The sequence below is a fragment of the Phodopus roborovskii genome, unplaced genomic scaffold, assembly GCF_943737965.1.
Source record: "Phodopus roborovskii unplaced genomic scaffold, PHOROB, whole genome shotgun sequence".
NCBI classification, from domain to species: Eukaryota; Metazoa; Chordata; class Mammalia; order Rodentia; family Cricetidae; genus Phodopus; species Phodopus roborovskii.
Window position 1 is genome coordinate 40419946 of NW_026126433.1, and position 12883 is coordinate 40432828.

At 41.6% G+C, this 12883-nt stretch overlaps 1 protein-coding gene across 1 annotated transcript; it reads right to left on the reverse strand.

Moving 5' to 3' along the window:
- Nucleotides 1–5397: 5397 nt before the first annotated feature.
- On the reverse strand, nt 5398–12183 carry Rgs4 (regulator of G protein signaling 4). The gene is made up of 5 exons (XM_051186207.1): nt 12015–12183; nt 9538–9642; nt 9039–9100; nt 8224–8390; nt 5398–7784 (listed from the first exon to the last, which is right to left on the reverse strand). Exons 1-5 carry the CDS (start codon nt 12056–12058, stop codon nt 7545–7547), a joined length of 618 nt encoding a protein of 205 aa, XP_051042164.1. The 5' UTR covers nt 12059–12183; the 3' UTR covers nt 5398–7544.
- Between the last annotated feature and the right edge of the window lie 700 nt (nt 12184–12883).

Sequence of the window (12883 nt, forward strand, 5' to 3'; positions counted from 1 at the left end):
CCTTTCTATTTATACTTAAAATTTCCCATGTGCTTCAAATTTCTCATAAAATTTTATTCTCAAAAACAAAACAAAACAAACAAACCAAAAAAAAAGCCAACAGTCAAGCACTCATTTTACTGCTGAAGTCAGAGTATCCATGTATTTTCTCAATTATTAGTGAGCTAAAGACCCATACATCAGGCAATAGAATTGGAGGCAGGTGTGGAGACTATCCCATGTGCCATTGGTAATTATTCCATGGACTGTGTCCAAATGCTAATGGGAAAATAGGAATTACAGGTGAAGCTAAGTAGCTGGCTATTATAAAAATTCCTGTACAGCTGTGATCTGGATTTAGTTCAGCTTTAAAAGTCTGAATATCATTGGAAATGAATGAATATCTACACAGATTAAGAAGTGGAATATGAAGGAAAGAGGGTGCTAGAAGAGGCAGTCAAGGCAGGAAGTGTAGACATCTACAAGAAACAAAAGAGATGCACAAAAGTGGGTGTGTAACTATAATACAAGAGAGCAAAAGAAACTTTCAGAGGAACATATTTTGAGAGAAGGCAATAAAATATATGTATATTTATATATAAATATTTGTATAAGATTTATGTGATTATATATATAATATATAATAAAATATATAATATATATATAGTATATATATATATTTAGTAAATATATATATATTTAGTAATCACAGAGCTCCATGCTTTATGAGATATACTTGGGCTGTGGAACCATATTGCCTTGAGGTCAAGCCTTGATAATTTTGTTCATGAGATGCGTGGTCTTGAGTAAGTATTTGATTATCTGTGAAGTGAATCAGTTTCTCAATTGTGAAAGGAAGGTAATGGATTTTTACAGTCTCTTTATCATGATGGTGCTATGTATTAAAAGTGTTAAAGCAGATAAAGTGTTAATACAAAATAAACGAATAATGTCAGTGAATTTACTACAGATGTTAATGAAGGGTGGTATACATAAAGGAACACAATCAGAATGTATTCTATCTATGAAATAGAACTAACTTTGATTGCCTATGTAAAATAGATGTGTGAACACAGTGTGAGCACACTTTTGACTTTTTACAAAATCTTTTCTCTGTAAGTGACTCCTACAATATCTTCTCTACTCTATATCATTCCCATCCCTCCATCACAAGGCTGGGATAAACATCCTTGTGTTTTACAAGAAATGACAGGAACATAATAGAGTTTGAGGTCATTACATCACAACAATACTCAGGAAGCAGTAAACACTCAGGGAAGTTGGAGGAGACAGAAGAACCGCTTCCTGCTTCTATGCAGATATCTGTAAACTGATGCTACTCATTCTACAAGCAGTTATCCTCAATGTATAAGTATCCTCATGACTTGGTGCAAGTCTTATTAAATCAATGAAACGCATCCATGGCCTTGAGAACTTGGCAATATAATTTGGAAGTCAAAACTTAGTGATTGCTGAATGATGTTCTGGGAATAAAAGCACATGGGGCAGTAAGGGAAATCCCCAGGGAAGATTTAAATCATGCAGGAAACTGGGAGAAGTTTCTCAAGGGGAATATCTTCAGCTTAATTTAAAAATGAATGGAGGAGCTAACCAAATGAAGCAGATACACTGACCAGAAATTTAACAGGAGCCACTGGTCGTGTACCACTTTAGAAATTTGCAATCTTCACAGCAGAATCAAAGAGATAATTGTAGAGGATAAGACAAGAAAGCTTGAAAGATTCAATATCATAGAGTCTGGAACACCAGCCAGGAGAGTTTAAAGCACTAACTTTTCGGAAAAAGGTGTACCAAATGCATACCTATACAAACCATGATGGTTACAGTTATTTGAAATGAATTGGAGGCTCCCAGGCTGGAGGCAAAACCAGTGGACAAGTTAAGCCAACAATCCAGGCCATGCCCTCTAAGGCCCTGGATGAGGGGATATCTTTGATAAGTTCCCTCCAGAGAAATGCTACACAGCTAGATATCTGTTGGGTGTGTGGACTTTCCAGATGGAAGGACTCCGTGTAAGCTCAGGGCCATTGCTAAGGTAAGATAGAGAGGAGGGAGGGAAACCTTTGAGCTGGAATCTGCCCAACATTCCTGACAGTCGTCTTCTTCAACACTAACAAGGCAAGACAATATTAGCAGACAAAATTATTGAAAAGATCCAGTCCTTTAGTGGAGAGAAGAGGACAAAAGCAAGTGTTGGTAATAGGGGTGGGAGACAAAATGCATGATTTGTCTTCAAGGAAACTAGCTCTTTTCCCACAGTTCATTATCATCAAGGACATCTTTTGGGGATATGTTGTCCTGGAAGAAGACAGCTACAGAAACCCCAAATGGGTTGGTGGATAATCTGGGAATCCTACAAACACCCCGTGAAGGGGAGGGAGCAGCCTCCTTTGCTTCAGGATTGAACCCAAAGTCAGCTTTGCAGAATCTTGGGAGGCTGTCACTCTCTGGTTCCCACGGCCTAGCTCACTGTTTTGCACATGCTGTTGCCTTAACTGAACTCATGGAGTGGAGACAGGGCCCTTTAACCTACTGGCTTCCTCCCAGAGGGGAGCCAGGAACGTGAGGAGGACCATGAGCTCATGCCTGTTTCCAGCTGTGGTCCTGGCTGCATGTAATTCCTACTGGCTGAATGACCAGAATGTCTGAGAGTTTAGGATACCTTTTATCCTTTTTAAATTTTGTTTTGTGCACTTGTCTATTTGCTGCTCTATGAATGGTATTGAATCTGGCAAGTTTGGAGAACAAAGAGGAACCCGAAAAGTGACTGTTGGAGCTGTCCTTAGTATCTAATGCTTGCTTTGAAAATGCACCTTTGACCATATCTGGGGATAATTCTCACTTGCCCCCAACTCAGGCAAGATATAAGCAAACCCCAGCAGTGTTCAGTGCTCCAGCCAGCCTTTGTCATGGAGATGGTAGGTGGTTTGCATTTTGTCCTGTTTCATGGCAGCCACCTTTGACCCTCTCTCCTTACCCTGTCCCTTTTCTTCCATTTCTGTGGCCCCTTTCTTTTCCTTTTCTCTTTTCATTTTGACTCTATTTGTTTTATCCTTTTACTTTTTTCTCCTTCCTTCTCCCTTTCTTATTTCTCAACTAGAGTAATGCAAATTGTAAACCCTGAACTAAACTTAAGCTCTTTTTCTGAGTACATACTACGGGGTATGTCTCAGAACTTTCTGTATCCAAGTTTTCCATGTGTAATGAAGAGACACTAAGATCATCTTACTCCAGGGTTAAACAAGACAATGTAAGGCATCCAGCCCTTGCGTGGCCCTCAGAACTCATGGCATGCATGGAAGGTGTGTCCATTCCCTTGTTAGCTTCTTTTGGAAACTTATCCTCTCTGCAAGCATGAATCATCAGCCAGCGTTAATCATAGAGCAGTCCTCCATATTGGCTCTCTTACCCCTTGCAAATACAAACTAAAATTATTGGGTTCTAAAAGTAAATGATTACTAAGCCATCTCACTAAATTTTCTCATATTGTAACAGAAAGGGAAAATCCCAGTATTTTCCTTTCTCATGTCATTTCTATGGACCATGTAGGCATAAAAGAAGCAAAAGAGTACCGGCTAAAACAATAGGTTTTTTGGGTTTTTTTGTGTGTGTGTTTTTGTTTGTTTGTTTTTAACCGATCATTTTGTGCTTAAGGATCTGTCAGAATCTTGGTTTGAATTCAGCCTCTGAATGGGATGGCCAGTGCCATTTAGTGGCTCCACAGCCAGCCTTTGCCCCTAGCTGGTCACATTTGTTACATGTCCTGGCTCAGATTTACTTTGCTGGAATGATTCTTTATTTCCCCGTGCGTTTCACCTGAGCTAAAACAGAGTTATGTCTTTTTCTTTTCTTTTACTATGTCTTTCCCTTTTCTCTTCGTTTATCCTTGGTTATCTTTTTAAAAATTGAAACTTCTAAAACGGGCAACAGGAGCTTTCAGAGCACAGCCCAAAGCACACTGGGGAGAATCCCCCAACAAAGTCTAGTTTCTGTTTTTAGACTGCTATAGAGATGAATGAGGCATCTTGAACCACACTTTGGAAGCCCCCTCCCCTGCCACCACACACACAAATTAACAGCGTAGCGCAGTGTTTAAAAGGCAGATCTCAGTATTGATCTGAGTAGTAGTATAGTAGTGTTATAGTCAAGAATCCACACACTATCTAACCACCAACAGTCCTCCTTCTTGTTCCTATACTTTCTGGAATGTGTAGCCTGAGAAGCTGGCAGACAGGAGAAGAGAGAAATAGTGAATGTGTTCTGTCTCCACTCTTGATCAATATAACTGCAAGTGACACCTTTTGGTGCTTTTTTGTTCATCTGTATGTGGCTATTTGGAGGCTGCTGTGAATCTCTGACTTGTCCTTCACAGACCATAATGCCTCAGTGCACACCCCAGCTCTGTTGCTTGCATATTGGCAAGCAAGTTTTTTGTTGTTGTTGTTGTTGTGTGTGTGTGTTAGTTACCTCATCTGTGAAAGAGTTCATGATTGACATCTCTACCTCAGGGCTGTTGTGAGAAGCAAGCCCGCATGAGAAGGAGAACAGAGAGATCCCAATTCAAGTTTGGAGAGGTGGGTTGCAAACATTTTGTATAAATATTTATGAGAAAATTGACTTCCTTTGTGTACTTTTCTAAGTATAGGATCCAGGGTTTCTGCCAGGACTGTAGAAGGATTGTTACTCAAAAATGTCTACAGTCATCTTTGTCTATTGACTTGTGAGCACAACTCTTATAATAGGAAAGAACCAGGAAATGGGGGTCTCATGACATGATAAAGCACTGATTTCAAGTGTGAGCATTCTGTGACCTCTTCCTCAGAAATCAGCAGTGGCTAGGAGCTGCCTCCCCAACACCTCTAGCTACCTCAGCTTTCTCGGTTTCCCCATGATCCACCTTCTCTCACTCAGGCAGGAAGATGAAAGCAGATGGCTCCTCAGAACATGAGCCCTATCCCTTAAAACGTTATTGAGTCTGGGCAGGGAAAGTTTGTGTCAGTCATCCCAACCCTTGGGAAGTTGAGACAGGAGGGTCTCGATGAATTTGTGTCCAAACTAAGCTTCACAGTTGCATTTCAAGCCAGCCCAGACTACAGCATGAGAGCCTGTTATTATTGTTTGTTTGTTTTGAAAGCCCACTAAAGACCTGCAAACAGACCACTGAATCTGCTTAGCAGTCTCTGAACCTAGAGTAGCCCTGGGTCTGTGAGCAGTGCAGTGAGCAGGCAGAGCAGTGAAGAAAGAAACCAGAGCATAACTGATGTTGTTTCTGCTTTCCTTCCCAGAGTTGCCAAGGAAGTGATAAAAGACTCAGTGTGGGTCATTTCTAAAGGCATCCTATACCCTGCTCTTTCTCACAACATGCTTCTCTGGGTCATTAATGTGTTTCCAAGCAGATTGTTTTGTAAGAAGCATTTATTTACTCTTATTATCAAGATGTGTGTGCTTCATTGGAAGCATCAGCGTTGAGGCCCACAAAGCACATGATAGAAACAGGCATGCATACGGAAGGAGCAGTCTCTGCATGGACCAGCAGCAGGCAGGCTCACTATATCAAAGAGCGATGGCAATACAATTGAAAACACACTCAAAATGTATTACATAAAATAATTTACTTCTCATTCGGAATGACTTTCCAAACCTATTTGTGAGACAGCAGTCTGTGAGTACAGGTACAATCTCAGAGATATAATATTAGGGCAAGATCAAAGAGTTGTACAAACAAGATTGTGGAACCGTGTATAACAAAAAATGGGGTGGAGAACACTGGTAGGGAGCTCTAGGGACGTTACAAGCAAGACTGTCAGAGAGACAAGAAAGGTACAGTTAGAAAACCAATTTCCTCAGTACTATGAGACTTAGATACACACTACTCCAGTGTCTTCATATTGCAGCTCAGTACATTGGCTTAGCCACAGGGGTTCGCATGCATGCCATGTAGACTGGAGCAATGGGTACAGTGTGTGCATGAGTATGTGTGTGCTCTCAAAAGCAGCAGTTTTAGAAGAATGAGAAGAAAATTACTTCATGGGCATTCATTAGTAAGTCAGGTGATGTCCTGTACCTCCATTTATAAAACAACACAATAATATAAACATTGTACAAAACAACATCATAAATAACACAAATGAGAAATTTTCAAGTATTTCATGTGCCTTGAAAAGTTCCAAACAGTAGTCCTACCAACTGATATCCTGTCCTCTCTCTTCTCTTTTCCGTTTTCTTTCCTTTCTCCCTTCATCAATCTCTGCTAGCCTTAATGTTTGGGGTAGGAGGGACAAGCTCTTACCTACTTCAAAGCAGAAAATCAAGGAGGGCTTTTCAATTTGTAAGAACTTCCTTCCTCCTTATAAAACAAAACCTTTCCTGAGACGAAGCTTTGCTAATGTAGGCATGTAGATTTGAGCCAGGCCAGGTTCTGAAAGTGAACCACCAACCACAGTGAATTAAGGAGGCTCATCTGACAGTTGATGCTCTCAGGGGGTGGGAGTAGACAAGCACCTTATCAAGAGAGGAAAGAAATAGGACAATCTTCAGGTCCTATGCCCTCACATAGCCTATGGCCCTCAAGAGGGCTAGTCGGCAAGACCTGGACTGTTTTCCTTCATTCAGCTCAAATATCCCATCTCCCAACTCTAGACCGATCCAGCTGCTAATCGGCATGCCCTGAGCACCTAAGCAAAGGAGGAAGGCCATCAGCATAGGGACTTGAAAGTGCCAGTCGTGATCTTTGATGCAAGGCAGTTCTGTCTCAGACAGCCGAGTTTCCAGAGTATTCACCCTCTAGTTTAGTGCTCAATATGGAGGCTGCTGTCAGTGCCTAAACATGGTTATTCCCCATCAAGACCCAATGGTTTTACAGAACTTGTTTTCTACAAGTCAGTGTTCCTTTCTTAGCCTGCACAGGAGTTAATTTCATTTGCCCTGTTCAAACACAGTATGAAGGACCAGATATCAGAACATGCGTGGAAGCATGTGTACATACTCCAATTTGAGCACCTAGGGTCTTTCCCATCACTCTTGTAGAAATGTGTGTGCATGTGTGAATGTATACATATATACATCCACATACATTTGGATACATAGGTACAATATATACAAAACATATATGCATATATTATATGTATTTAATATATACATATATGCACACACCAATCTCACCTAAACATTGAGAGTCTGTAGGAAGTGCTGCTGGCTGACATTGCATGTGTTGCCACATGAAGTGGACCAACCAACTAACTTGAGGTCAAACTGCTGGAAGCAGGGGACTGCCAGCAATCTTTGAAAATCCAGACCTACAGGGATATTACTTGGAGACTTGCTCACATGACACCCTTAAGGAAACTTGGGAACATTTGAAATAAAAACCCCAACACCACAACTTAGTCTAGTTTTACATGGGAGTGACTTGCACACAGCAGGCAGCATGGACGCTAGACTACAACGTGGATAAAGCATTGGTGCTTAGTACAGATCAATATTTGGCCTCAGATTTTCCAGAGCGTAGAGTCTTGGCATGTCTGCTCTCTGCCTCCGTGTGAGAATTAGGCACACTGGGGGAATAGGGAGGCACAGTCTGCAGAACTCTTGGCTGCTTTCTGCTTCTCTGCCCCACAGCTAGAAGGACTGGTCAAATCGAGATAGAATCGAGACTTGAGGAAGCGGCGGTATGAATCCTTTTCCATCAGGTTGAAAATCTTCTTCTGGGCTTCGTCAAAACAAGTTATCGTGGGCTCTAACATGTTGCGGCTCGTCTCCTCCCTTGTGCAAGAATCTAGGTTCACCTGAAGTACAAAGACCAAAGCTGTGTTAGATCTAGAACCCTGTTGAAGAGAGGAGACTGAAGGCTTATACTCAACAAGAAATAGCCAGGACCCTTTCTTTATATTCTTCCCAGAAATGAAGCCCAGGACATTGGTTCTGCTCTGGCATATGTGAGAATATAAAGGGCTTGTTTTACTCCTAAGTGGGAAGAGCACTTTATTTTCCCTTACTCTCTTTCACATAGGGGAGATTTATGATTATATTTATTAAGGAAAATCATTTAAATCACATGGGCAAAATTAACTTTTTTTTCCTAATAGATTTACTTGAAAAGTTGTTAAGATTGAAAAATCCACCTCATTGCTTCATTTGACTAGTATATCTAAAGATCCTGACACTGAATGTCACTCCTAGGAATCTTCACTAAGATCTAGAAAATTCTCTGCCATGGGAACTTACCTCTTTTGTTGCTTGCACTGAGATGAATTCATTATAGATCTTCTTGGCCTTGGGACTTAGTTTAGAAGGTGACTTGATTTTCTTGTACTCCTCACAGCTGATCCAGAAGTCAATATTCTCCTCACTGTATTCTGACTTCAGGAAAGCTTTGAAAGCTGCCAGCCCACCTGTGACAGAGGACAAAGAGCCACCGTCACCACACTGGCTGACTTGCTAGATAGAATACTTCAAATAAAGCCAAGGTACTTAGGAAGCCATGTATGAGTTGAAGAAACTCCCTCTTCCTTCCCTTTTGGAGGTCAAAGAGGGAAGCCCAAATAAATATTTGATATCTAGAAAACTCAAGTTTTATCTAGGAATTTCTCCTCAAGATTGAACCATCATTCTAGGAACTGTAACTCGGAAGCATCAGTGTGGCTATCAACTGCCAAGGTGGGTTTAAAATGAGAGTTGTAGTCCATTGTGCTAGGTCTCATTATATGAATCTTTTGCCATTTTGTCTATGCAATAGGAGGGATGGTTTTCTTGCTGATTGTTCATCAATAGACTTTCCATTGAATTTGATGAACCTCTGAAACATATCAGCTATAAAACTCAAATGCTTATACGTGATTCTGGAAGACAGAGGCAACTTGGGCCTGCTTTTCAGTACCTTCTAAACTGAAATATTAGGAGATAACTTGTCTAATACAGTTTACTGTTATCCTTATCCACCCCCCCCTCTCTCTCTGTGTGTGTGTGTGTGTGTGTGTGTGTGTGTGTGTGTGTGTGTGTGTGTTTTATGATGAGAGAAAGACAAAGGTATGGTTACTTACATTCATGGTTAATCAGGTTTTCCAGTGATTCAGCCCATTTCTTGACTTCTTCTTGGCTCACCCTGAAGATAATACAGAAAAAAAAAAAAAAAAAGAATGATTTAAATACATATCATAGAAAAAAAAATCTGAGATGTGATCTATTGTTTTTTAGGACACCTTTTTAATAAAGTATGTAGAGATTTAAAATCTAATTATGATTGCCATGAAAGTAGATCCCCTCCCGCCCGTGTGTGTGTGTGTGTGTGTGTGTGTGTGTGTGTGTGTGTGTGTGTTAAAAGATCTTGTTAAAAATCTCAGGTTGGTCTTGAACTCATGACCCTCCTAACATTCTAAGTGCTGTGATTGTAATTGTGTGCCCTCACCTTGGAAATGGAGGCTATCTTTATCCAAATATGGCTCAACTAAGGGTCTGCCTCTCCCCTCACTCTTTCCTGCAATGTCTCTATCATCAGATAGTTAATATCCAATAGCACTTCACCAAAACCATTTCTCTCACCTCTGGCAAGTGACTACTTTATCCTTCTTGCTGTGTGAAGAGCTGTGTTCACAGGAATCAGACTTCTGTAGCAGGAAGCCCAGCCGGTGTTTCATATCCTTTGCGCTGCAAAGAAGAAGGCAAGAATTGACATGATAAACAGATTTCTTTAAAAGAGAAACTTGTAGGTACTTAAGAGTCCATGACAGCTGTGCGGATCAGAAGCAGCTTCCTTGTGGGGGGGGGGCTGCAGTAGCATGATCTCCCAGCAAAAGACTGCTTTGCCCTTTGATAACTTTGGTGAAACCATGCTAATAAGTGGCTACTCTTTTGAAATGCATGCAGTAAGTGCAAAACATGACACCTTCTTATGAAACACCTCCTGGGAGGCGGGTGCTATTTCCTCCAACAAGCTATGGAAGCACTTCAATAGACTAGAAATGACTTCAGCCAGCCCTGAGTGTGGTAGCCAAGCAGTTCCTAAGTGTGTGATGTGTGTGTGTGTGTGTGTGTGTGTGTGTGTGTGTGTGTGTACACAGAGCATAAGCTTATGTGTGTATCCCTGCAAAGAGGAACAGAAATGACACAGATGCTCAGGCTGAAAGCTGAGCCCCACCAGGCTTATTTCTAGGCAATCTCCATCAGGAGGAAAAACAAAAAAAAAAAAAAAAAACTGCATTACATGGAGATGCACACTAGAAAGGTCTTTGAGACTTTGGGATAGGAGAAGCAATACAGAGCATCACTGAAATGAGTAATTCTTTAACTAGAGCAGTTTCCAGTTTGCCCCCACCATTTAATAGGCAACCAGAGTATAACAGAGTTTCTGACTACTTGATCTTGCAGCTCAACTCCATCATTCCTTCTTAATAGTTTTTTTTTAATCACTATTATCTCTTTTATAAAAAACATGAAAAAGTTTCAGAAAAATAGGGTTGCCAAAGCAACAAAGAAGAATTGTTCTTGCCTGGAAGGGTTAAAAAAGAAGGGTGGTGCACAGTGGCATTTTAGGGTTGATGCTGACACCATGGTGGCTTATCAGTGGATTTTCTCAGCACTGTTCTTGGGCTGCCCTTTAAGTAGTACTTTTCCATCCCTCACAAGGCTGCCTTCCTTTCTCTTATTCCCTAGCTGCTGACTGGTGACAAAGTCCTCCCCAGTGACACCAAGATAAAATCACCAGAGCTGGGGCAGTTCTAAAGTGATGCTATGAATGCATTGTAATCCAGCCAGAGAAAAATGACCTCCTATGTCTGTGTGGCGCCTCTGTCTGAGCCCTCAGCAGCTACTGCTGGCACTAATGTAAGTGCTTTTCCAAAGAACTGGAAGTATGCTTGTCAGTACCTGTATCACAACAGAAGCATAAAAATAAAAACCAAAGTGACTTCGGAAGTCTCTGGAGAGAGCTAACCTGGATGGGATTCTTCCTCTGCCTCCACCAATCATGTGACCTTGAGCAGATAAGACCCTCTGCACTCAAGATGAAAGCTGCTAAGCTCCCTTCCATCTGCCCCCCCAAAAACTATTTGCTGGGGGCAAACATTAAGTCCCAACACTCAAGTTCTGCATGGCTAATTTTCTATAATTTAACAGAAGCTTGGAATTGCTCACTTCACTTAACTTCACTTAAGAGTGAAGATGAAAAGGAGTCTGCTACCCCCTTGCTCTCCTGCAGACCCCCTCCACCACCAACCCTGCTTCGGTTCTAAAAAGTGATTGATGTGTTTATACTCCTGAATGGTAGAATGTGTGGAAGGCAGGCTCAGTAACACACAAACGGTAGGCTTTGGTGGGTAAGAGGAGTTGGTAGAACCACTTTTGATCTTTAATTTCAAGAGCAAATCATGTAATACATACCAACCTCCTGTTTCACTTTGAACCTGCTACTATATAAGTGATCTATGAAATAATTTATTCATACCCTTAAAAAGACACAGGGTGCCTGTAAAATTAATCATACTTCTCAACCACATCGCTTGTTTATAGCTGGAGATGGGGTAGAGAGGTCGGAGACATCTGGTTTGAAAAAGCCTCTTATTCTCACAATCTCACATTTGTTTGTACGAAGGAAGAGCTGGGGGACTGCAGAAAGCCTCCTGACAATGTTTCCAAACTTCCTTCTGGGGTTTCTCCCCCCCTCCCCCCCCACACACACAAGTACTAGTGTGTTATCAGAGAACCATAATTCTGGGTGCTCAGCAATGCTCAAATAGGGACAACAATCACCAAAACGAATATAAATGCATTCCAAACCTCCTACCACTTTGTAATCCAAACATCTTTACTAAAGGACCAAGCTTAAAAGTCAGAACCAGTCTCCAAACTAAAGGCATGCAAAATAAAACACACGGGAAGGGAAGCAGTATTTGAGGACCCTGCTCCCTAAACCAAAGTGTCTGGCTAGTCCTAGAGAGAGAAGCTATCATTGCAAAGCATGCAAGTCACTGAGAAAGTCTATGCAAAACTTTAGTCTGGCCAGTGACAGAAAGCAATCTTACCTCCTCAGGCAGGAAGCCGGCAGACCTGCAAGTCCTTTGCACATCGTGTTTAATTGTGGGATTCGCAGCGAGGAGAGAAAGGCAGCAGGAGGAGTGCTGCTTTCTATTTTGAGCAAAGATGCAGTCAGAATCTTCAGAGCCTCTGGCTCCCAAGCCTGTAGGGGTCTCTTTTATAGTCCAGTCACGCGCCAGGCAGCCAATCAGATGGCAGGTCTGCAGGCTCAGCTCCGCTGTAGCGCTCTGCCTCTCCAGCTAGCCCCTAGAAAGGGTGAGGAAGAAAGGACTGACTCATCAAGGATGCAGAGACTGAGCAGAGAGAAGCCCTTTGCAAAGTAGGCATATAGAAAATGAGTTTTTGCTTAACATTTCGGCTAATGTGTGAAGTTTTAGATTTATAGGCAGGGGAATATAGAGTCCCTGGTGCTGAAAAAAATAAGGGGCTTTTTCATTGGCTTGTAAAAAACAATGTTTGAGGAAGCTGGTTCCCAGAAAGAACCAGAAAGAAATACTTCAGCTTGCCTTGCGGCTGACTCTCAATACATTTTTCCCTTAGGATTAGAAATACATTCTGTGCAGTCTTAGGTGCCCTAAGACCATGGTCTCTAGGCAGTGATCTGTGGAAGTAGCCAGCCTGATTGGTAGGCACAGAGGGATTTGTGTGAATGGCTCACAGCTATAAACCCGGCAGCATAGCACAACCAGCCAAAGGAAGATACCTCCGTATGTCTATAATCAACTTGACTTTGAGACATACCTAAATATGTCATTAACAAAATTCAGCCTGGCTTTGACATTTTCTCCTGAAGGAGCTTGCTTCCTGTAAAAGCCCAAAACAACAGCTGAAGACCAAAGCTGGGAAGTAGATGAAC

Coding starts and splice junctions, on each gene's coding strand:
- Rgs4 (XM_051186207.1), bottom strand. CDS start 12,058: ATGTGCAAAGGACTTGCAGGTCTGCCGGCTTCCTGCCTGAGGAG. Junction 9,643..12,014: donor CCGGCTTCCTGCCTGAGGAG/GTAAGATTGCTT, acceptor TCTTCTTTGCAG/CGCAAAGGATATGAAACACC. Junction 8,391..9,038: donor AAACCTGATTAACCATGAAT/GTAAGTAACCAT, acceptor CCTCTGTCACAG/GTGGGCTGGCAGCTTTCAAA.